Here is a 20,616-nt window from a genome sequence, read left to right on the forward strand (position 1 = left end):
GCATATATATATATATATACATATATATATATATATATATATCCCACTTCCTCCCCAACCCGTATCCAGGCATTTTACATTGTTTTTTTCCTTTACACTGTCTACTCACACACACTCACACACACACTAAAAAGGAGCCACTGAACGTCTCAAAGTTTGAATAATGTACATGTCTTGAATGTTCAGGGGAGAGGCCAAATCAATGAAACTCAAATCCAGATTATGTGGCCGCCTAGTCTGTTTTTGCGATGATGGTCAGATGATACACTGAGCTAGCAAAGAGCTATAATGCAATCCATGTGGATTCTGCATGTCAAACACCCACCCACTCATTTTTTTTAATGTATATTTGCAAAGAGCTAGGCTGAGGAGAAAGGGAAGTCAATAGTGCTTGGGTTCTTTTTTTTAAGAAAAAAGTAGTAAAAACTCGCCAAGATTTTCTTGTTGACTTCATCTGAGACAAGAGGCTTATAATCTTGCAGTATGGCTCATCATCAACCATTTAAGAAATGTTGGGAGTTGCAAGCTTCATTTGAAAAGAGCAGCAGTTTCCATGGATAAATAAATGGATTTTACCCCTTTTGGACAATCACATTCATATGGATGGAGCACACCATTTTAAATTTGGTGTTGAAACCCATGTAGCAAAGTAGCTTTTTACATGTCCAGGTGAGTTGCTGAGCCTCGTGGCTTGGAAAGAGGCTGGAATTCACAGTGCTGCCGAGTCTTGGTATTGAAAAGAAGAAACAATGAAAGAGATGTTGGTCTAGGGGGGGAAATGTTTTACGTATAAAGTGGAACACTGAACAAAGAAGCACACCTGTGCAAATATAAAAAATGCCAGAAGCTATAGGCAAGAAAGGGCAACCCCAACTCTTGGAGAACTAGTCCATTATCTCAGGCTAACTGTGTTCTGCAGCAGCTGGAAACTGAATCTGCAGGGTGAGGTGGCGTGATGGTGGCTAGGGAAATTTTGCAGACCCTTCCTTGTAGGTCTATGTTCCCTTGTGCAATTTACCGCCATTCTCAAACAGCTACTATAAGGTGTTGTAAACCAAGCACGTTCTTTAGAACTCGGGGCAGAGCTGGCAAATGTACTTCACAGAACTTTGCAGCAAATCCAAACCATCAAACCTGCAACTCCTGTACAGAGAGTAGTTAGGGAAATTTAAGATATGTCTATCCTCTCCTTTTAAAAATCGCATTTCCTTGGTTTGTACCTCTCAATTTGTTGCACTTGTTCTTTTTAAATCTCCTGACATTGTTGGTGGGGAAAAGCCCTGTGTGTGTGCATGTTTGCATTTGGGTAGATGCATCCTGGCTTAGCAACATTTGACTGTCATGCGCTATAAATAGGGAGGGTGTAGCTTCATAAAATAGTAATAGGCCTCCTTTCTAAAAATTATCAGTGCAAAACAAATAAAAACAATGAGGTTTTACAGTTGCATAACTATAGTTAAAAAGAAAAGCAAAATTTACATCCTCCGCTGAAAGCCATTGCAAAAGTTGGAAAGAAGGACGGACTCCCTTCTGGTCAAGATGTCAAGAGGCAGAAGAGAAGTGGGCGGAGTGGGGAAGAATTTGGACTTCGCTTTTTTTAGGCTGAGCAAAAATAGCACACTGCTATTTGTTTCCTAGATGCTTGAAACTAACTGTTGGTACTTTCCAAAAGTACAAAGTAGTGACTGGGTAACTGCCCAACTTCTTTCACCCTGCCCCCTCCCTCACACACCAAGGAGCAGAAAGCAGCAGATAAAATCCTTTCTCTGCATTAGTACAATCCACCAGTTTTCAAAATCTGGTTTTTGTTTTCCCTCCTTTTTTAAGATGTTCACTTAAAAATAATCATAGGAAATTGTACCCAAATAAAACAAACTGCTAATCGGATCCCATGCTTCTTGCACCAAAGATGCCTTGAATTAGCCATTGTCAACATGACTTTGCTTCTTAGCAGAATAGGAGTGTGTTCTAAGCATCCTTTGCTTGTCTTGAACTCTTCCCTGTGTCCAACCCGAGTCTCTCCAGATTCCTGAAGTGGAGCAACTTATTTCAAAGCGGTGGCAGGATGCAGCTCCTTTCACTTCAGATAGCAGAACAAGCCCACAGTCGTGGCTCCCCCGCCTGACTCCTCCAGTTCTGCCCGCACATGGCACTGGGATGCTCCCGCCCTCCGTTGCATCTTTGACTGATGGCTAAGAAGCTGAGGAGGCACATATTTACAATCACCAAACCTGGGTAAGAAAGGGGGGGGCAGGAAAAAGCTGCACCCAGAAGCTGCCAAAATATTCATCTTCCCCTTCCTGATGCCCCTCTGCTTGAAAAGGCAGTTTTCTTGTTCCTCTTTGCACAGTGCTCTGCAAAAACCCAGTGCCCCCGTCACCAAGGCCTGTGTGTTTTGCATGGAGGGGGGAAAAACCAGTCTGTTATCGCCTCATAAAGTTATGACTGCCTCTCTGGCAATGAGTAGCACCATGTTTGCCCCACTACCCCACACCACAGGCCTCGGTTGTTTCACCTCCGCTGCTGCTTCCATGCACGATTGCCTCCTGCTGCTGCCATCTGGCTGCTCTACTTCTGCCCCAGGCCCCCCGGCTCCAGTCTGGAGGCTGTGCTCCGGCCCCAGCACCCTGTGGCAAGGCTCATGCTCCTCTGGCTGCGCTCCCTCTCCCTCTCCCGGTCACTCTCTGACTGACTCTGGGTTCGCTCCGGCCTGTAGCCACTGCTTCCGCTGGCTGCCGTGGCTGGCTGAGAGGAGATGGTGCGCAGCAAGTGGTTCCTCTTGCGCAGGAATTCCGTTTGGCCCGGGAGGCCAAAGCTGCCTTTCCGAAGAGCCATCCGGGTGGTGTTCTTGGCGGGGCGGGAGCGATGGGTGTATTCCAGCTGGGCCAGGTGGGCTGCGTATCCCTCGGTAATGAACTGCAAATTTAATTAAAATGAAAGCTTATTTTTGGAAGACATCTGCAGTCCAAAACTTCAGTCTAGTTTCATTGCCAAATGCAATTTCACAGCTGCCATTTCAGATGCTGCCAAGGCAACTGTTTACCAAGTGACAAATTTATCTCAGGTTGCCAGACCCAGAGAATAATCTGCCATACAGGATGTGGTTCTCACTGCTGAAGCGGGGTAAGTGGAATGTGTGAACCCCTCCATAAGCTGGTCATCTCTACCTTCCTGCCAAGTGTCAAGGAGAAGTCTCTCTGACACACTAGTTTAGAAATTGAGAAGCAGGCACCAAAATTCTCTTCAGCAGCTGGCAAAACAATATAGGCAACCAACTTACTTGTATGTGCACCAGGATAAGTTATTCAGCAAAAAGCCATCTAAATGTCAACCCAAATAAGCAAATTTGCTAAACATATTAATGCTGTTTCTGCAATGGCCATTATTCATCTTTGATACACTTTGTGTATATATGTATTTTATTTAATATAATATATGTCTAAACTGTGTTTCATCAAATGGATTCCAAGGAAGTGTACAAGATCTGCGTACTCAGTTCTCCATCGCCTAAGCTTAGACCATGCTATTAAAAGACCCAAATCAAAAATTTTAAAAATCTCTTCAAGCACACTGGTAAATCTTGATAGTACAAATGTAACACTGATCCCCTGAAAATTTTGACTGAAATATGCTTCTGTTTTCAGAAAGGCACATAGCCAGGCAAGGCATAGGCAGGCTTGCTGCTTCTCCCCTATCCAATGACTTCCCATCTTGTTCCGGGCCTACTGGGCTACTTGCCTGCTTTTCCTGCGCATCCCCTGACTGGGTCCGTTTTTGTCTCTCCATAGATGAGGCAGATACCTTATATGGAGTCAGCATTTGGTGCATTTAGCTCAGTACGGCTGACTGGCAGAGGCCCTCCAGGGTTTTAGGCAGGGGTCTTTCCCAACCTGACATGAAGATGCTGAAGACTGAAGAAGCTGGAATTTTCTGTATGCAGAGCAGATGCTCTACCTCTGAGCTACAGTCACTTCTGCAACTACCTCAGGAGATGCTTGGCTTTCTTTCCACCATTCCTCTCCTCCATGCCAACAAAGATGGCACCATAAAGGTAAGATCTGTGCTAGACTGCTGGTGCTCCAAAATGCCACCCTCCTCTACATCTTCTCTGGGTATCTCTTCGAAGCCACTTCTCGTGAGCCCCACTGACACAGAAGTGGCACCAGAGGCATAGCTGGGGGGGGGGGATGGGCACTTGGCGACCACACCACTGGGGCAGCACTGACCGTGGGGCCTGCAGCATGCCTGAGCCACACATCTCCTCTGGGAGTGATGTGATGCACTGGCTCCCGATGGAGTACAGGATCAGGTTTAAGGTGCTGGTTTTAACCTTTAAAGCCCTATACGGCCTAGGACCCTCGTACCTACGGGACCATCTCTCATACCGCCTCTCCTGGTATGTCCCACAGAGGACCTTACGGTCTTCAAACAATAACATCTTGGAGGTCCTGGGCCACAGGGAGCTTAGACTGGCCTCAACCAGAGCCAGGGCTTTTTCGGCTGTGGCCCCAATCTGGTGGAACGTTCTGTCACAAGAGACTAGGGCCCTGTGGGACTTGACATCTTTCTGCAGGGCCTGCAAGACAGAGTTGTTCCACCGGGCCTTTGGCCAAGGCACACTCTGACCCCCTCCTTTGGTAATCCTCACAGAACTCTAGCCCAATGGTTGCCATTAATTTGATTTTGAATTGATTTTAAAATGAATTGATTTTAGAATGCTGTGTTACTTTTATTGTTGTTAGCCGCTCTGAGCCTGACTTTGGCTGGGGAGGGCGGGATATAAATAATAAAAAAATTAATTCTTCTTCTTCTTCTTCTTCTTCTTCTTCTTCCTCCTCTTCTTCTTCTTCTTCTTCTTCTTCTTCTTCTTCTTCTTCTTCTTCTTCTTCTTCTTCTTCTTCTTCTTCTTCTTCTTCTTCCTCCTCCTCCTCCTCTTCTTCTTCTTCTTCTTCTTCTTCTTCTTCTTCTTCTTCTTCTTCTTCTTCTTCTGTTGTGGCTCAGGCACCTGCAGGCTCCGTGCTGCCCAAAATGGCAGTGTGCGGCTTTGCGTCTGCTCACCGCCTCCCCCTCTGCTGCCCTACAGCTGAGGGGGAGGCAGTGAGCAGACTCCTTGGAGGCTCCGTGCAGCAGGCCCTGCCCCGGCTTACCCTGCCCTGCCGCCAGGCACAGGAGCCACCCCAGGCGCCCGAGCGGCTAGCTACACCGCTGAGTGGCACAGCTGTAGGGCTTGGACAGGCTGCACCCCCAGCTTCATCATACAGGCACTTATCTATCCCTTGTGAAAGCATCTGAATTCTGAGGTTACCTGACAATGGTTCTGTAACTTCTTGGTTGGCCGCCCAACAATGTAGATCTGCATAGGCGGCAGGCTGATGGAGGTGTAGACCGAGACATCCTTGGTGGATCCATAGGCCGCATGGATCTTCATGTCTAGCTGCAGGGTGTGGGGCAAGAAAAGGCAAATCATTGGCAACTGGGAGGGAAAAGTACCCTCTGGAATAGCACCAGACCCTTGGTTTTCACACAAAGATGTTGCAATGTAGCATCTTTTGTAGGATGCCTTGGGAAAAGGTTGTAATGTTAAGAGTAAGGATGCATTTGAGGAGAAGTGCTCGGGAAGGCAAACACCCTCCTTGAATGCTCAAAAGCAGGACTGGCGTTCACAAGGTTCACCCTGATCCTGCAAGCCCACCGGCACAATTTCCCCCAGTAACTTACGCTGGGCCAGGAGGAAGGCAGCGGTGCCAGCAGCAGCTGCTGCTTCAGGGCCTTCCATCTGGGAAGGGCACAGCGAGGGGTCTTGGTCACAGCCTGCCCAGAAGTGGTGCCACTTTGGGCAGGGTTTGGGGGCATCATTCCAGGGCTTCACCTACCAAGATGAGCAGTCTGGCCAAGTATACATGCTGTAAATCACTCTGATTTTTTTTTATGAATAGCGGCATATGAAAATAGATAAATAAAAGTAATGTGCTTATAATAAAAGCTGCATAAAAATGTGTATATTATAAAATCTCATGCAAAAAAGATATTATAAAACTGCTTTGTGTACATTAGACAAAAGTGCATTAAAATGTGTACAGTGGTACCTCTGCATACACACACCTCTAGTTGTGTATCCTTCAGGATGTGAACGCAGCAAACCCGTAAGTATTTTTCTGGGTTTCGCTGCGCGCGCATGTGCAGAAGCACTCTACTGCGCCGCATGCATGCGCAGAAGCAGCACCTCCGGTCGCAAATTGCTCGGGATCTGACCGGAGCTCCGGAACTGTGCGCAACCAGAGGTACCACTGTATATTGAAAGAGAAATCTGCACTAAAATGATGAATTTTCATCAGGCTTCTTTTTTAGAAGTTGCAAACTGATGTTGCATTGTTGAGAACTGAAGAATGGAAAAATGAGAAACAGAGAGAAACTTGAACCTGACACATTTTCCTATTTCTATTACCAAAGAGCCTCTGAAGACACTTGGAGTCTAACATTGCCTAACTGGGCAACGGCCCCACAGCCTGCAGCCGCCACCTCTGCTTCTTCCTTGCCTGCCCAAAGGGAAGTTTCTTTGTCTACTGGCAGGGGAAGAGGGAGGTGGAGGAGAGTGCTCAGCGCTTTTGGAGGGATTTCGCACATGCTCACTTAGAACATACACCATCCACACCACCTTTTTGGGAAAATGAATGGATGCTCTTGCATCCCTAGTTAAAATGTCTCAGGTGAATGTAATGAAGAGGTTGGATGGCCATCAGTCATGGATGCTTCTGTTGAGATTCCTGCATTGTCGGGGGTGACCCTTGTAATCCCTTCCAACTCTACAATTCTATGAACTATGGTTAAAAATTGAACCTCAGTGAACCGAGTTTGTCAAAACTGTGTTCGTTAGATGTTTAAGAGGTTCTGATCAGCTGATTAGTTCTGAGGGAATTCTCCTCTGCATTAGTAAATATTCCTGTTATGGACTAGAGCTTAGCTACTAAGAAAGACAGAACACCTCTCTATTTCTCCTCATATGATATTCCGGGGGTTTTCTATTCCCCAAAGTATTATCAGTTTCTTTTCTTTCTGGACTCTGTTTGCTGTATTTAAGTGACTTCGCTAACAACTGGCCAGTGCCTGGAACATCACCAAAAATCTTCCAGTATCTGTTAGATACTTAGTTTGCTTCAGGATGACACCTCCCCACCCTACCCACAGATATTTCCATGCACTGTTTGGATAGACACAGCCTCTGGGCCTTTGAGAAGTTCTCCCTAAACCTGTTGAGAGAGAGAGAGAGAATGAACCCTGCTCTGCTTGCTTACGTCTGTGAGTAGGGACTTCAGGAAGTTGGCCTTGTGCCGCAGTGGGTCGTGAACCAGACCATCGCAGAACGAGACGATCCCATGGGGGAAGTTGTGCTGTGCTAACCAGGCAACCACCCGTTGCTTCTGCATGTCAGGCCGGCCCGTGACGTAGATAATGAGGTAGCCAAGGTCTTGCCAGTGCCTAAGAAGGGGAAGGGAGAAAACAATTAATAAGAACAGGAGGGAGGGAGGATGTATGCAGCACATTACAGGCTGGGGATCTGGAAAGGGGGAGTGGGAAGGGAACCATTTGCCCGCTGCTGTAGTCCTGAACCACCTTGGCACATTCACGAGCCTATTTGTACAGTATTAGAAATGCTTCTGACGAGATGATTTCAGAGGAAAACTCTCCAAGTGTTGCCAATAGGTGCTTTGTTTGTACTTTCCCCCAACTTATAACCAACACAAGAAGCTGCCTTATGTTGAGTTAGGCCGGGAAACTCCCAGACCTAAATCGAGATTTCAGAGAATGAACCTGGGAGCTTCTGCCTGCAAGGCCCCCACCAAGCAGCGGCCGCTCCCTAAGTCCTGGGAAATAAGTCCCTTAGCACAAGAGAGAACATGCCCTTTCTTTTCTTTTCTTTTCTTTTCTTTTTTACTAACAACTGAGATGGAAGTGGAATCTTAGCTGTCCACAAATATAGAGAAGATTTTGCCAGGAGCCGGCCTGCTGAAGCTGCTATATGTGAAGCTAAGTGATCAATAGAAATTTCTGCAATATTTATTCCCTTGCACAGCACTTTGTAACAAATAAAGGAGAAATAAATGCTTGCTCTTCTATCCCCACAAATACCTTTTGTAAACATATTATCCTAGTCTTTCATTCTTAAATTTGATATATTTGCTAAATTCATTTAGGACATTTGTAACCTACTTTCCAATCACATCTTTTCTCATTTTGTGTTCTCAGATCTTTTTGTATGTGCAACTAAAAGGACCAGGAAATAAATTTTGGAACCCCAAGAAACTTGGGTGGGGAAACCATCATCTCTAAGAGTCTCAGGCCACAGAAAGGGGGCCTTGGAACAGGGATGTGCTATGAAGAAGTTATGCCCCTGGAACAAAGAATGCTATTTTAACCCCCCCACTATTTTATTATTAACAGAGGGGAGACAGGAGTCCTAGATTTCAGAGTATTTGTGCCACGAAACAAAAGTAGCTCTTTAATATGTGGCAAAGGAGGAGAGAACCATCCAATATACAATAATTAGCCCACTAATGCCAGAATAGGGACGCGGGTGGCGCTGTGGGTAAAACCTCAGCGCCTAGACTTGCCGATCGTCAGGTCGGCGGTTCGAATCCCCGCGGTGGGGTGCGCTCCCGTTGCTCGGTCCCAGCGCCTGCCAACCTAGCAGTTCGAAAGCACCCCCGGGTGCAAGTAGATAAATAGGGACCGCTTACTAGCAGGAAGGTAAACGGCGTTTCTGTGTGCTGCGCTGGCTCGCCAGATGCAGCTTGTCACGCTGGCCACGTGACCCGGAAGTGTCTGCAGACAGCGCTGGCCCCCGGCCTCTTAAGTGAGATGGGCGCACAACCCTAGAGTCGGACACGACTGGCCCGTACGGGCAGGGGTACCTTTACCTTTACCTTTAATGCCAGAATATTTATGTTACTGCTAACACAGTTTTGTGAATTGTCACTGTCTGGATTCCCACCCCCCTATTTTATGTACATATCAACCCCTCAGGACAAATACTTCATGACTCTAATAGACTCTGGCTCACAAAAGCATATGCTATAATTAAGGTTTCTCCCTGAAACCCTGAGGGCCAGCAGCTTCCCTTTTAAAAATGAAAGGGGATATTTTCATAATTTTGCACTCCAAAGCACAACTGCAGACACAAAGCATTTCCAAATCCTTCATACCGTACTACATCAACTGCTCCAGCTCTGACTTTGGGGTCACTGCCCATGATTGAAACACTGGCTGCAAAGGAACCGTCAATGCTGAAGACCACAAACTCAGTCCCCCTGGGCAGAACAGTGATGTAGCTGTCGGCATACGTGTGGTCGCCTCTAAAGGAAAAGGGAAAAGGGAGGTACTGAGTTAGTTAAGAGACTGATCAGGGAGCAAACATGTTTGGGCCAGTCCCTTGCCCTCAAACATTGTAGCTCCAAGTTCAAGTTACTTATAAAGGGATGCAGAAGCCAAACATCCTGCAGCAAAACTTACCTGACCACCATCTTGACAGGATACACGCCAATGCCCAGCCGCCTGTTTTCGGGGATAACGTAGGAAATCCTACCACTGCTGTTGGTGACCTCTGTGTCAAAGTAAGCCCATTCTCCTGATGGGGGTTGTGTCATGATATGGATATCCACCTACGGCACAAAGGAAATTGGGAGGAAGAAGTATGTGGAATCATGAACATGCGTAGCAAGTAACAATCTAGCAAATTATCTTGTTCTGATTTCAGGGTTTCAGGACATTCATTCTTTGTCTACTATCTTCTTTGTCTATTATCTATGGTCTTCAGCATGTCTGCACACAGTATTAAAAGTATCTTAGGTAGCAGGGCCAGGAATAACTTCCAGTGCCTGAGATCTTACGAGAGTCACTGCCAATCATAACAGACTATAATAAAAATAATAATTTGTTAAATTTATTAATTTATTATTAATTAATTATATTTATATACCACCCTTCATCCTAAAATGTCAGGGCGGTACACAGGGGGAAAAATGTATACCGCCCTATACCTGTAGATCTCAGGGCAGTTATAATGAGGGGGGTGGATCAATTGTATACCGAGGTTTAAGCTATGTCTCTTCCATTTTTGAAATGAAGACTATGAACTCCTTGGGGACATTTGACATTTATCTAACGCTTAGGTTACTTTGCAGAGCACCCTGAACACTGAGGGTGTTACTCTCTCCTCTAGCACTCTTATGATCCCTTCCAATATTAGCCTCAAGACTAATTTCAAACACCTTGAAGCAAGGCTGAGTGCGCGCCTTTGGTGAAAAAACAGGACGCCAATTATAACAAATAAATATATACATGCCACCATTCCTGCCAAGTACAATGCAGAAAAGGTGCTCATTTTATCCTACAATGAAGACAGGGCTTCTCAAACTGTGGTCTGTGGACCATTAGTGGTTCTCAGGTGGTTGGTGAAGAACACATACAATTTGAATTTATGGAATTTGAACTGTAATGCAAGAAAATACAATATAAGCAATAAAAGAAACAATACAAATGTGATTAAAAATCAAACAGCATCTAGCACAGCACACTGCAATTGCTATAAGAGACAGAAAAACAATGAGGCGGTCTGCCAAGAACCTCAACGATTTTAAAGTTGTCGGGGGGGGGGGGATTGTTTGGAACCACTAAACATTTGACATTCCTAAACAATTTCTCCTAATAAAAAGAGAATATGAATATTGGATCCTGGCCTGAGTAAACATGGGAACTACAGAGAAGAAAAAGGATGACAGCAGCAATCCCTAATAACAATATTTGCTATGCCCACATCAGAGGCAAAAGCACCTTCTCTGTATCACTTGCAAAAGTGACCTTATATGAAGTCACAAATCAAGTTTCTGAGCAGACAGAAGCAGACCCAGTTAATTGATAGAGAGAGTATTACATAGCAGCACCATATAGTAACTTGGTGCCTTGTGGATGTCTTAGATTACAATTCTCACCAGTCCCAGCCAGCATGACCTCATTTGACAATAGACCTCTTGGATTCAGGTCATCTATCGTGTGTGTGTGTGTGTGTGTGTGTGTGTGTGTGTGATGATCAGGCTTCAGGTTCTGATTATGTTGAATAGCACCAAGCACACTTCAGTTTCAGTTGATCCAGACATTAAATCTAACTGCAAGTTGGGCATTTAAGATTTATACTCTGACCAAAAAGTTATTGTAGAAACATAAATGGAACATTTATTTTCTTCTTTGTTTTAAAGGGATCCGATTAGATCTGTAACAAACAATACCTTTTCTCCTGTGAGTGTGACCATGTCCAATGGGCCATACATAAACCTTCCAGTTAACATCTGGGGTCCGTCCTCATTGGCAATAGCATCATTTATTCGGTGATTGGCTGTGACGTTCTATAAAGAAAAGAAAAACAAGCTTGTTTTTTCCTGCTCTGGAGGTGAGGAGCCAAAGCAATGGATTCAAGTTACAAGAAAAGAGATTCTGACTAAACATCAGGAAGGACTTTCTGATGGCAAGAGCTGTTTGACAGTGGAAAGGACTCCCTTGGAAGGTGCTGGACTCTCCTTCATTGGAGGCTTTTAAGCAGAGGTTGGGATGCCATCTGTCACTTTATTGAGATTCCTGACTTGCAGGGGTCTGGACTAGATTACCCTCAGGGTCCCTGCCAGCTCTACAATACTATGATTCAAAGCCTGTTCTTTCTGCAAGTTAGATCCATCACCTACCAGCCTGAGGGTGCTGTGTCTTTACCACAGCATCACAATCATTTATTTATTTACTTATGTAGACCCACCAATGTGCATGGTGCAGAGAACAAATAGTTAAGGAAGACACTGCTTTAGAAGGCAGGGCATAAACATTTAAAATAACAACAATGACAAATATTTATTTGTAAAATGTTTATGTATTTACATAGTTCATTTTAAAAAATCAAAGTGGTTTACAACAAGTGCACATTAAGCCATACAATAAAAAACACATAAAATGTTAAAATTGGACGCCAATCAGTTATTGGAAATATTGGAGTACAATATGTGGAATGCTTTGAGAAGCAAGACAGGCTGCAAATCACTCACCCATCAACGGGAGAAGAGAAGAAGAAACACAGAGGGGAAGAGCAGGATGGCGCCAATGTCCCTATTTCAAATCCTGCGTATGCATGAGTGGCTTGGGAGTGCATGAATGGCAACTGAAATTGTTAAGTGGCAGCCAAGGAGACCTCATTTCTACATATCTTATAGGACTTCTTATGCCTTTTACAGAGTTGGACCATTGGCCCATCTACCTCAGTACTGTTTATATGGACTAGGAGGTGCTCTTGAGGGTTTCAGACAGGAGTCTTCCTCACCTACACCTGGAGATGCAGAATTGAATCAGGAATCTTTTGGATGCAAAGTATGTGCTCTATCACTGAGGTATAAGCATATGGTTGATGGTTAAACTAGTCAGCAAGATGTATGTGGGGGTGTCAGACAAGGACTGGGGAGATCCAGGTTCAAGCGCCAGCTCAAGTCAAGAACCTCACTGGGTGTCCTTGCATCAGTTCCTAACTCTCAGCCTAACAGGGTTGTTGAGACTGAGGATTAAAAAGTGGAACCATTTACAAATCAAACAAATAAAATTGTTTCATGCTCAGTAACAAGTTTCACAAGCGACTGTCTTTTTTTCATGGTGACACAATCAATGCCAGATGCAATTTGCTAGAAAGCCATGGAGCAATGACTTAGAGGGGGAAGGTGTTCCTCAATGAAGCCAGTGAATTAACTCGTGTTAATGAAACCCTTGGACTGGCCAAATGGAGTGCATATTGCTTTCAATATAGAATAAAATTAAATTTTTCAAAAACAACGGAAGACTGTCCTTACCCTTAGCTTCACGTGGGTCCTCTTGCGAAGCCACTTCTCCCTGGGCTTAGAAGGAGTAAAGACAGAGACCTCCTTCCCATCCAGCTCCAGGATGCTGGCGTTCTCGTGCCTCATCACCTGAGGAAAGCATAGCCTGATCAGGGATTTCCACAAAGCGCAAGAATCTACTACACTCTGTTTGCCAAGTGGAAGATGCCTAGCTCTGGTGGCAGCAGAAGTCACTGGAGCAGCTGAAATCACTGGACAATTCCATTAACACCAGATGGGCTCTCCAATATCCAGTTCTTGCCCTATGCCTAGCCAACGCTGCATACTTGTTGTAGCCTGTTTTTGCATAAGTTGCAGCCTGTTTGCACCCAAATCTGTTTCTGAATGTCCTTTGTTCCATTACTGGGGGCCAGGTGCTTTGCACATGTTGCACAACTGAGTGGCACTAGCTGGGGTTCTGCACTTATTTAAAAGGAAAGGTTTGGTTTTTTGTACTCCTACGTTTTCCCTCTTCCATTTTTATTTTTAAAGAACTGGTAGTTATTCTAGATTAATTAAAACAGAGCCATGGGGTGAGTGTGAACAGATGGTATTTAAAACAATTAAGAGATGGGCAGAATTGAAGTGGTCAGGAGAACACTTTCAATTGCGGCTGGAGTTTCCATTTGCGTATTGAAAGTGCTAAATGAATTATTAATGGCAACAAGCAACACTCTGAAGTGTCTTTGATGTCACTGTGCTGATATAATTAACATTACATTTTAGCACATCTGGTGACATTTGGTCAGTTGAAAGACCAATTATTTTTTAGACTCATTCAATGTCCAATCCTGATTACTTTCAGCTGTCACAAATGTCACTCTGTCCTACACCAGAAACACCAACACAATCACAGTTTTTGCCTGACACAGGCACTACCTATCAGCTCCACAGACATGGCCACTCTTGGAAGCTGCTGCTGCTGCTGACCTCATCTGCTGGAGAAAGTCTGTTTGGCTCTTCCTGTTGTATTTAGCAGGGGGTGGCACCCCAGTGGTGGCTGATGCCCTCAACTATGGTCATTCACAGCCGCTTCCAAAACTTACTTCCATTCGTAATGCTTCTTGCAAATTGAATGCTGGATCAGGTCTCTGAATCTTAATGTCTCTCCACTTGTTTTAGGGAGTGGATATACTTAAAAAAATATTTTAAAACAAAGTATGTATACTTTTATGCCTATCCTTCTGTTAAAAATGTATGTAAGTTTATGAACATTAAAAAAACAGTTTGACAACTGCTTTAGGGATAGAGGAAAGCATGCTGGTGACATCACACGTGCTAGCCTATAAGAACCCATCGTACTCAGCTTTTCCCTGATTTGCTGAAACACTTGCAAAACTCACCCATCCCTTTCTTGCAGCTCACTCCAGGATGAGAAGTATGTATGTGTGTTTCTAGTACAGTGAAGTTGTGTGCAGCCATGTCTGCCACATTCTGCAAATGTTTTATTCCTATAGCAGGAAAAGCTTTCTCCTAAATGTCATCATTTAGTCTGCTGTCCTCGTGCTAAAGCTGTGTGCTCATTCTGATGGCATCCCAACCCTTTTCTCCTTGCTCTGGGGAAATCTTTTCTTCAGAAATGCATTATTATCACACATTGCCTCCAGATCCACTGACCTCTTGACTCAGCCCTGCAGCACCAGACACTTCCTGGGATGACATAAGATTCCAGCAGATTCAGCAATCTAACTAAGGCAACTCTGGCTCCAGGATTCTGGGAGGAAAGTGTTTCAGAGACCAATCTATCCTCTTGCCCCTTTTCCTGATTCTATCATATTGAGGATGGCAAGTGCCTAGAAAACTCCATGAACAGTGCAATCCTATACAAGGCTTTTTCTGAAACAAGGCCTGCTGAATTCAGGGGGACTTACTCCTAGCCGAATGCATATAGGATTGCAGCTTAAAAGTAATGAATTTCATGAACTGGCCTAAACTATGCAAAACATTCATGCATTTAAACTGCACGCTTTATTTTAGTTAGCCAATCTTAGAGGTTTTGCTTTTACATAATTTTTGTTCCAGTTATTTTTTGTTATGATACTGAAAAGTTGAAACTAACAGAAAGTTTGTGAGGGGAGGGGTATGCAGGCAAGAAGGCTAGAAGATGTCACATCACACACATGCTCACAAATACTTAAGTCAAAGCCCCCACAGTCCCCCCCCCGCTACCATCATGAGCACTAGAAATATGAACACTTTGCCAAGGGTATCATAAGCTACATTTATTAAGAGGGAGAGTCATTCATTATATTTGGAGCTTTGCATCAGATATTTTCAGCTTGCAAAAATGCAAAGCAAAATTGATGATAAATTAGCTGTGTCCAGTTTCCTTGAATAACTGTGAGTTCCCTCTGCAATTTAATACTAACAGAGGACTGAGGGTGTGTTCACATTAGAACGCAGTGAAATCGTTTCACCACTCTATCCCTCTGGCTGCTCACATCAGCAGGGTTTCATGAGTGTCAAATTAATTTCTGTTTGTGTACACAACAGAGGATGTTGACAGGGAGGGGATGCATTTACCCTACGGCTTGGCTAGAGATGGACTAGGAACTTAAGGGCTCCAAACTGGTGCGAAGCAGGCTTGAGAAACAGTACATCAAAGAGTAGTGTTTTGGATAATGTTGTGTGAACATGGATTAAAGACCGGGGCTGGAAGCACAGTGAGTGCACGGTAAATGGGAGTATGAGCACAGTCCCTGTGTATGCTGGAGATTTGCAAACCAAATAGGACTGACCTGCCTGAGGAGGAAGGAAACCACATCTGTTGACTCCCAGTAGCTTGCATGGAAAAGGTGCGGTAAGGCCACCGTAGGGAAGGCGGTGAGGGCATCGGGGCAATAGAGAGCATAGTCTATTCTTTTCGTTCCCCACCATTTGGCAGCAACTGGGAACAAAACATAAGGAGACAAAGCCCCAACATTTGAATTATTCCTTTCATGGAAAAGAAAAGTAAAAAATAATTCAAGTCTACATTTCAGGCCCATTGCTTTCCCAACTAAAATGTCAGAAAACTCTCTTTCTCTGGGTGTAACAACTTTGGCCCCATCTCCACTATACAACTAAAGCAGTGTCACACTGCTTCACACAGTCATCGCTTCCCCTAAAGAACCCTGGGAAGTGTAATTTGGTTTAATAATTCATTCCTCTTCCCAGGGAATCCTGGGAATTGTAGCTCTGTGAAGGGAGTCGTCTTCTTCTTTGGTGATCACTCGTAGCCAAGAAGATTGTCTTCCATGAACACAGTCTTAACAGTGAGTACATGACTGTGGAGGACAATTCTGGATCCACACATCCTTCCACAGTGGGGACACAGGTTTCCAAGCAGGAGTTGATCACAGTGAGGGTTTGCCAAACGTGCCTTCCTCTTTCTCCTTTTTGCCCTGAGTTCAAGCTTCTTCAAAGTCATGACACCTTTGGTAAAGGCTGGTAAAGGCTGTTCTCCAATTGGAGCACTTGCAGGCCAGTGTTTCCCAGTTATCAGTGCTTATGTTACATTATTTTAGGTTTGCCCTGAGAGTGTCTTTAAACCTATTTTGTTATCCACTGGTATTTCGCTTTCAATTCTTGAGTTGGGAATAGAGTGGTTGCTTTGGAAGACGGTAATCAGGCATCCAAACAACATGACCAGTCCAAAGAAGTTGATGCTGAAGAATCAACTGGTGATCTTTGCTTTTTGCAGTACACTGGCATTAGTTCACCTGTATTCCCGAGGAGAGTCGGTTGATGGAATTTTTCAAAGAGCTGGAAATGGCGTTTATAAGTGGTCCATGTTTCACAAGTGTACAGTAATGTTGGTAGTACAATAGCTTTGTAAAATGAGTATTTTGGTTTCCCTGCGCACTCAAACACTCTGCGCTTCAATCGGGAGAAAGCTGCACTTGCAGAGCTCAGGCGATGCTGGATCTCGGCATCAATGCTGGCCCTTGTGGAAAGGTAACGGCCCAGGTAGGAAAAGTAATTGACACTTTCCAATGTTACACCATTTAGTTGGATTTGTGGCGCTGCAGAGAGGTTGTTTTGTGCTTGTTGGTGCAGCACTTTGGTTTTTTGGATATTGAGTGATAGACCAAGATTGTCATAAGCTTCTGTGAAGATATTTAGGATGGTTTGGATATCATCCTTTGAGTGTGCACACATGACGTTGATCCCACTGTGAATGGTACATTTTGAGAGCCATTGTTATCTGCGATTGTTGCCGTCATGTTATCATGGAGGAGCCGAAGGATGTTCAAAAATTTATCTGGGCAGCCGATTTTCAGGACAGTCCACAGGGCAGTACAGTGTTGAAGGCCTTATTCAGGTCAATAAACGCCATTTACTGGGGTTGATTTTGCTCTCTGCATTTTTCTTGAAGCTCTCCTGACAACTCTCGGCAACCATAACAAACTCCACTTCTCAGGATTCATATCAGGTTTCATATCAGTTAAATTGCCATGGCATCTTCCAAAAAACCTTGAAGCAGGGGTGGGGGACTCTTGAGGATACCTCAAGAGGATTCTTCACTGGTATTCTTCACTATGCATTTGCTTCAAAAAAATCTGCCTCTCTCCCAAGAAACCCTGGAAACTCAAACTGCTGTGAAGGGCAGGGTGGTGCTGGTGTCAGGCTCAATCAATCCTCCTGTCAGCCACATTCAGAGGGAAGTGCTGATCTTTATGTAATCAAACTGGGACCATTCACATACCAGAGGAAGGTATCAACATTATCAGGGGAACCCTGATGTTTGCAGAAGAGGAAACTCTTGGGGCAAGCCCCTACTTCCAACATGCCAGTGAGGATGAACACAGCCAGTGCTGCCTATGGGGTGGAGAACTGTAAAGAAAGGAGAAAATCGGGGGGGGGGGGGGGGAGGAGACAACGTATCCTAGAAGAGGAGGCTGCTGGCTGGCACTCTGAACAGGAGCACTCCATGCTGCAGCATTTGGTTGCAGATCTCACTTGTAGCACAGCATTCTCAGTCTTGTCAGCACAAGTGCGATTCCTGGGATTCTTTGTGGGAAGCCGTGGCAGTTAAACAAGTATGAAACTACTATAGATTTGTAGCGTGGCCATGTCCCACAGTAAGAGAGGAGAAATTAATTGGTGATTCTTAGAAGTTTCAGAACATTTTATGCTTCCCCCAAACTGGTGCCCTTCAGATGTTTTGGCCTACAACTTCCCATCAGCCTCAGCCAGCACAGAGAGCCTGTCATGGCCTCTGGAACAGAGGTAGCTGGGTTCAAAGCACATATTAAACTGGGCACCAAAGTTCTTTAGGAACAAAAGCGGAAATTGTACTTCAGTCTGTCACTTACCTGTCTTATCATTACAGCTATGTGTCAGGAGACCACCACCGAGGCACCTTAGCACCTGCAAACTTCTGCAAATTTCTGGGTGTCTAATTTTTAAAACACACATTCCCTTACAAATTTCTAAATCAACAACAGCATCTCAAAAGCTGCTGAGTGTCAAAAGAAAAGGCAGGAAGTGTATTGTTGAGAAAGGATGCCCCTCATCTCACCAATTCCCACAGCAGATCCTCTCTAGACTCCTTGCTATAGAATTTCAGTGCAAAGGCAAGAGGAGGAAACCAAACCTTGTCCTGTTAGGAGAACTGCCATTTAGTTGCATGGAGGTCATAAATTGCCATTCTGACAGCATAGCTTCAATTGTCCTGCTGGATTTCTCAAATTTATTTATTTGCCTTACCACAGATGTCTATCACAGAACAGATTGTGTTGTACGAGACCAGCAAGAAAACCAAAACTTCTGGAAAATCCTGCCAAAAAAGACTTCTTTCCCCTCACATTCTGACATAAGAGAGGAGTAGTTATCAAAACAAACTTGCAATTATTTCTACTCCCAAGCCAAAGCCATCTCATAAGTGGAGGTGTTCCAGCTTTCTATTTGCAGTTCAAAGCTGTGATTTTGGGATCCTCCGAACAGGACAGTCAATAATAGGTGCTTCCTCCTAAGAAACAGCAGCAACAGTACTGCAAGTGCTATAGAGGATTTTAAAATTAACCAGAGTGTGCACTACAGAGGCAGGTGGCTGTTAGAGGCAAGAAAGTTAGTCATCAAAGCAGAGTGGAAGCAAGTGTTTAAACTATGCCAAGATGGTGAAGGAGTCCCATGAAAAGCAGACCCATTTGGCTCTGGAGAGAGCGACAGAGGAGGTTAGTTAGTGATGCATCTTGCTCCCCTTGTCTCTCTCCAGAATACCTTTGTCGATGTCCAGGTCCGGGATCTGTAGAATGGCATCCACTTCCCAATGGGAGGAGCTCCCAACCCTTCTTCCTAAGGGGTTCTGGGAAATTTCAGGTTTAGGTGCCCTATGCCTTTTGGGCGAGGGTTGGGTGGGGGCCTTGTGTGGGAGGGCAAGCAGGGCTAGAAGGCTAAACCCCCTGGAATGGGTGAGATGGTGTTTGTTTTCTAAAAGGAACATTTAAAACGATAGGGGGAAAGACAAAACAAAAACAAAACACACGCCTGTTAAAACACAAGTCATGCAAAGAATGCAACTTAATTTTTGTCCTTTGATAGTGTGATGGGGCTATGAAGGAAAAGCACCGGCTGTTTAAGCAACAGCTGTAATCCCCTCCCCTACAGACACCATACACATCAAGGGGCAAAGTGTGTGGAAGAGGGCAGTGGAACCTCTAGCTCTGCTCCCAGCAACCTGTGGTTCTTCCTGGCACCATCATCCACACCAATGATCTAAGCATCCAGGGAACTTCCTATGTCATTTCCTCCCCCAACTGCCCCCAACCCCCGCCGTTGCCTCAAATGCTGCTTGCAGGTAGGATGGAGAAGTTTACGGACAGACTGTTTTCTTTCCTTAAAAAAGTAAAAGCGTTTTAGTCATAACCATAAGAAATATTTAACTCTGCAACTAATTAATTCAAACCCATAGTATTATCAACTAAGGTGTCTTTAATGAGGTGATAACCTAAGAAAGTATTACATGTGTACCTTTGTGAGTGTGTGTGTGTTTGTATATATGTATTTCAGATGTGGAACAGCTCCAACATCTGATCCGTGAGATGCAAAGAGCTGGTGTAGAAATAATGGCTAGAGAAACCTGAGCTATGAATCAGCAAGCCCCTGGTTTGACTCTTGCCTGTGTCCGGATGACGTGGCCTTAGGCAAGACACTCTAGCTCACTCCCAATCTCTCCATTTGCAATATGGAGGAGAGCAACACTGACTTACCTTACAGGGATGGTGTGAGGATTTCAATCAGATGATGCATGTGCAGCACTTTGAATAAATAAGTATTAAAAGAACTGAAGGAGCACTGAAGTGAAACCAGATTGCAGCCCAGACCCTCCTTCTTTTCAGATGAGAATGCTTGTTCTTTTAGGCCTGCAGTTTGGAGACCCCAGAATCTCAATGACAAGAATGAAGCAGGACAGGACATCGGTCAATCCTTCAAGCTGCTCAGAGACCTGGTGTGGGGGAGCTAGTGGGAAAGGACGACATTTCCAGGGGGGAGGAACACTTACTGTTGGCTATGTTGGAAGCAGTGTAACTGTCTGCCATTCCCGAGACCTGGCTGGCAATGCTGGCCTCGCTGGCTCTCCGGAAGCCCCTGAACTGGGGGGCTGAAATGGGAGCCGAAGGGGATGCACTTTCCATGAAGACGCCACCATGAGACTGAACAACATCCGCTACGGAGACGAAACAGGGAAATCAAAAATATTAGACCAAACGGACATAGAGCATGGTGAGATGAACAA

At 44.7% G+C, this 20,616-nt stretch overlaps 1 protein-coding gene across 2 annotated transcripts; it reads right to left on the reverse strand.

Moving 5' to 3' along the window:
* Nucleotides 1-765: 765 nt before the first annotated feature.
* LOC308468916 (membrane-associated phosphatidylinositol transfer protein 2-like) lies at nucleotides 766-20,597 on the reverse strand. Of its 2 annotated transcripts, XM_081024236.1 has the most exons (10): nucleotides 20,383-20,597; nucleotides 19,101-19,310; nucleotides 15,635-15,783; nucleotides 12,870-12,986; nucleotides 11,280-11,396; nucleotides 9,508-9,656; nucleotides 9,201-9,350; nucleotides 7,293-7,476; nucleotides 5,306-5,434; nucleotides 766-2,916 (listed from the first exon to the last, which is right to left on the reverse strand). In XM_081024236.1, exons 1-10 carry the CDS (start codon nucleotides 20,513-20,515, stop codon nucleotides 2,569-2,571), a joined length of 1,686 nt encoding a protein of 561 aa, XP_080880362.1. In that variant the 5' UTR covers nucleotides 20,516-20,597; the 3' UTR covers nucleotides 766-2,568. The 2 variants fall into 2 exon arrangements, with proteins under 2 accessions (XP_080880362.1, XP_080880363.1); XM_081024237.1 differs by lacking the exon at nucleotides 19,101-19,310 and having other exon boundaries at nucleotides 20,383-20,595.
* Nucleotides 20,598-20,616: the final 19 nt, after the last annotated feature.

The sequence above is a fragment of the Podarcis pityusensis genome, assembly GCF_964106645.2.
Source record: "Podarcis pityusensis genome assembly, contig: HAP1_SCAFFOLD_768, whole genome shotgun sequence".
Classification (NCBI taxonomy): domain Eukaryota; kingdom Metazoa; phylum Chordata; class Lepidosauria; order Squamata; family Lacertidae; genus Podarcis; species Podarcis pityusensis.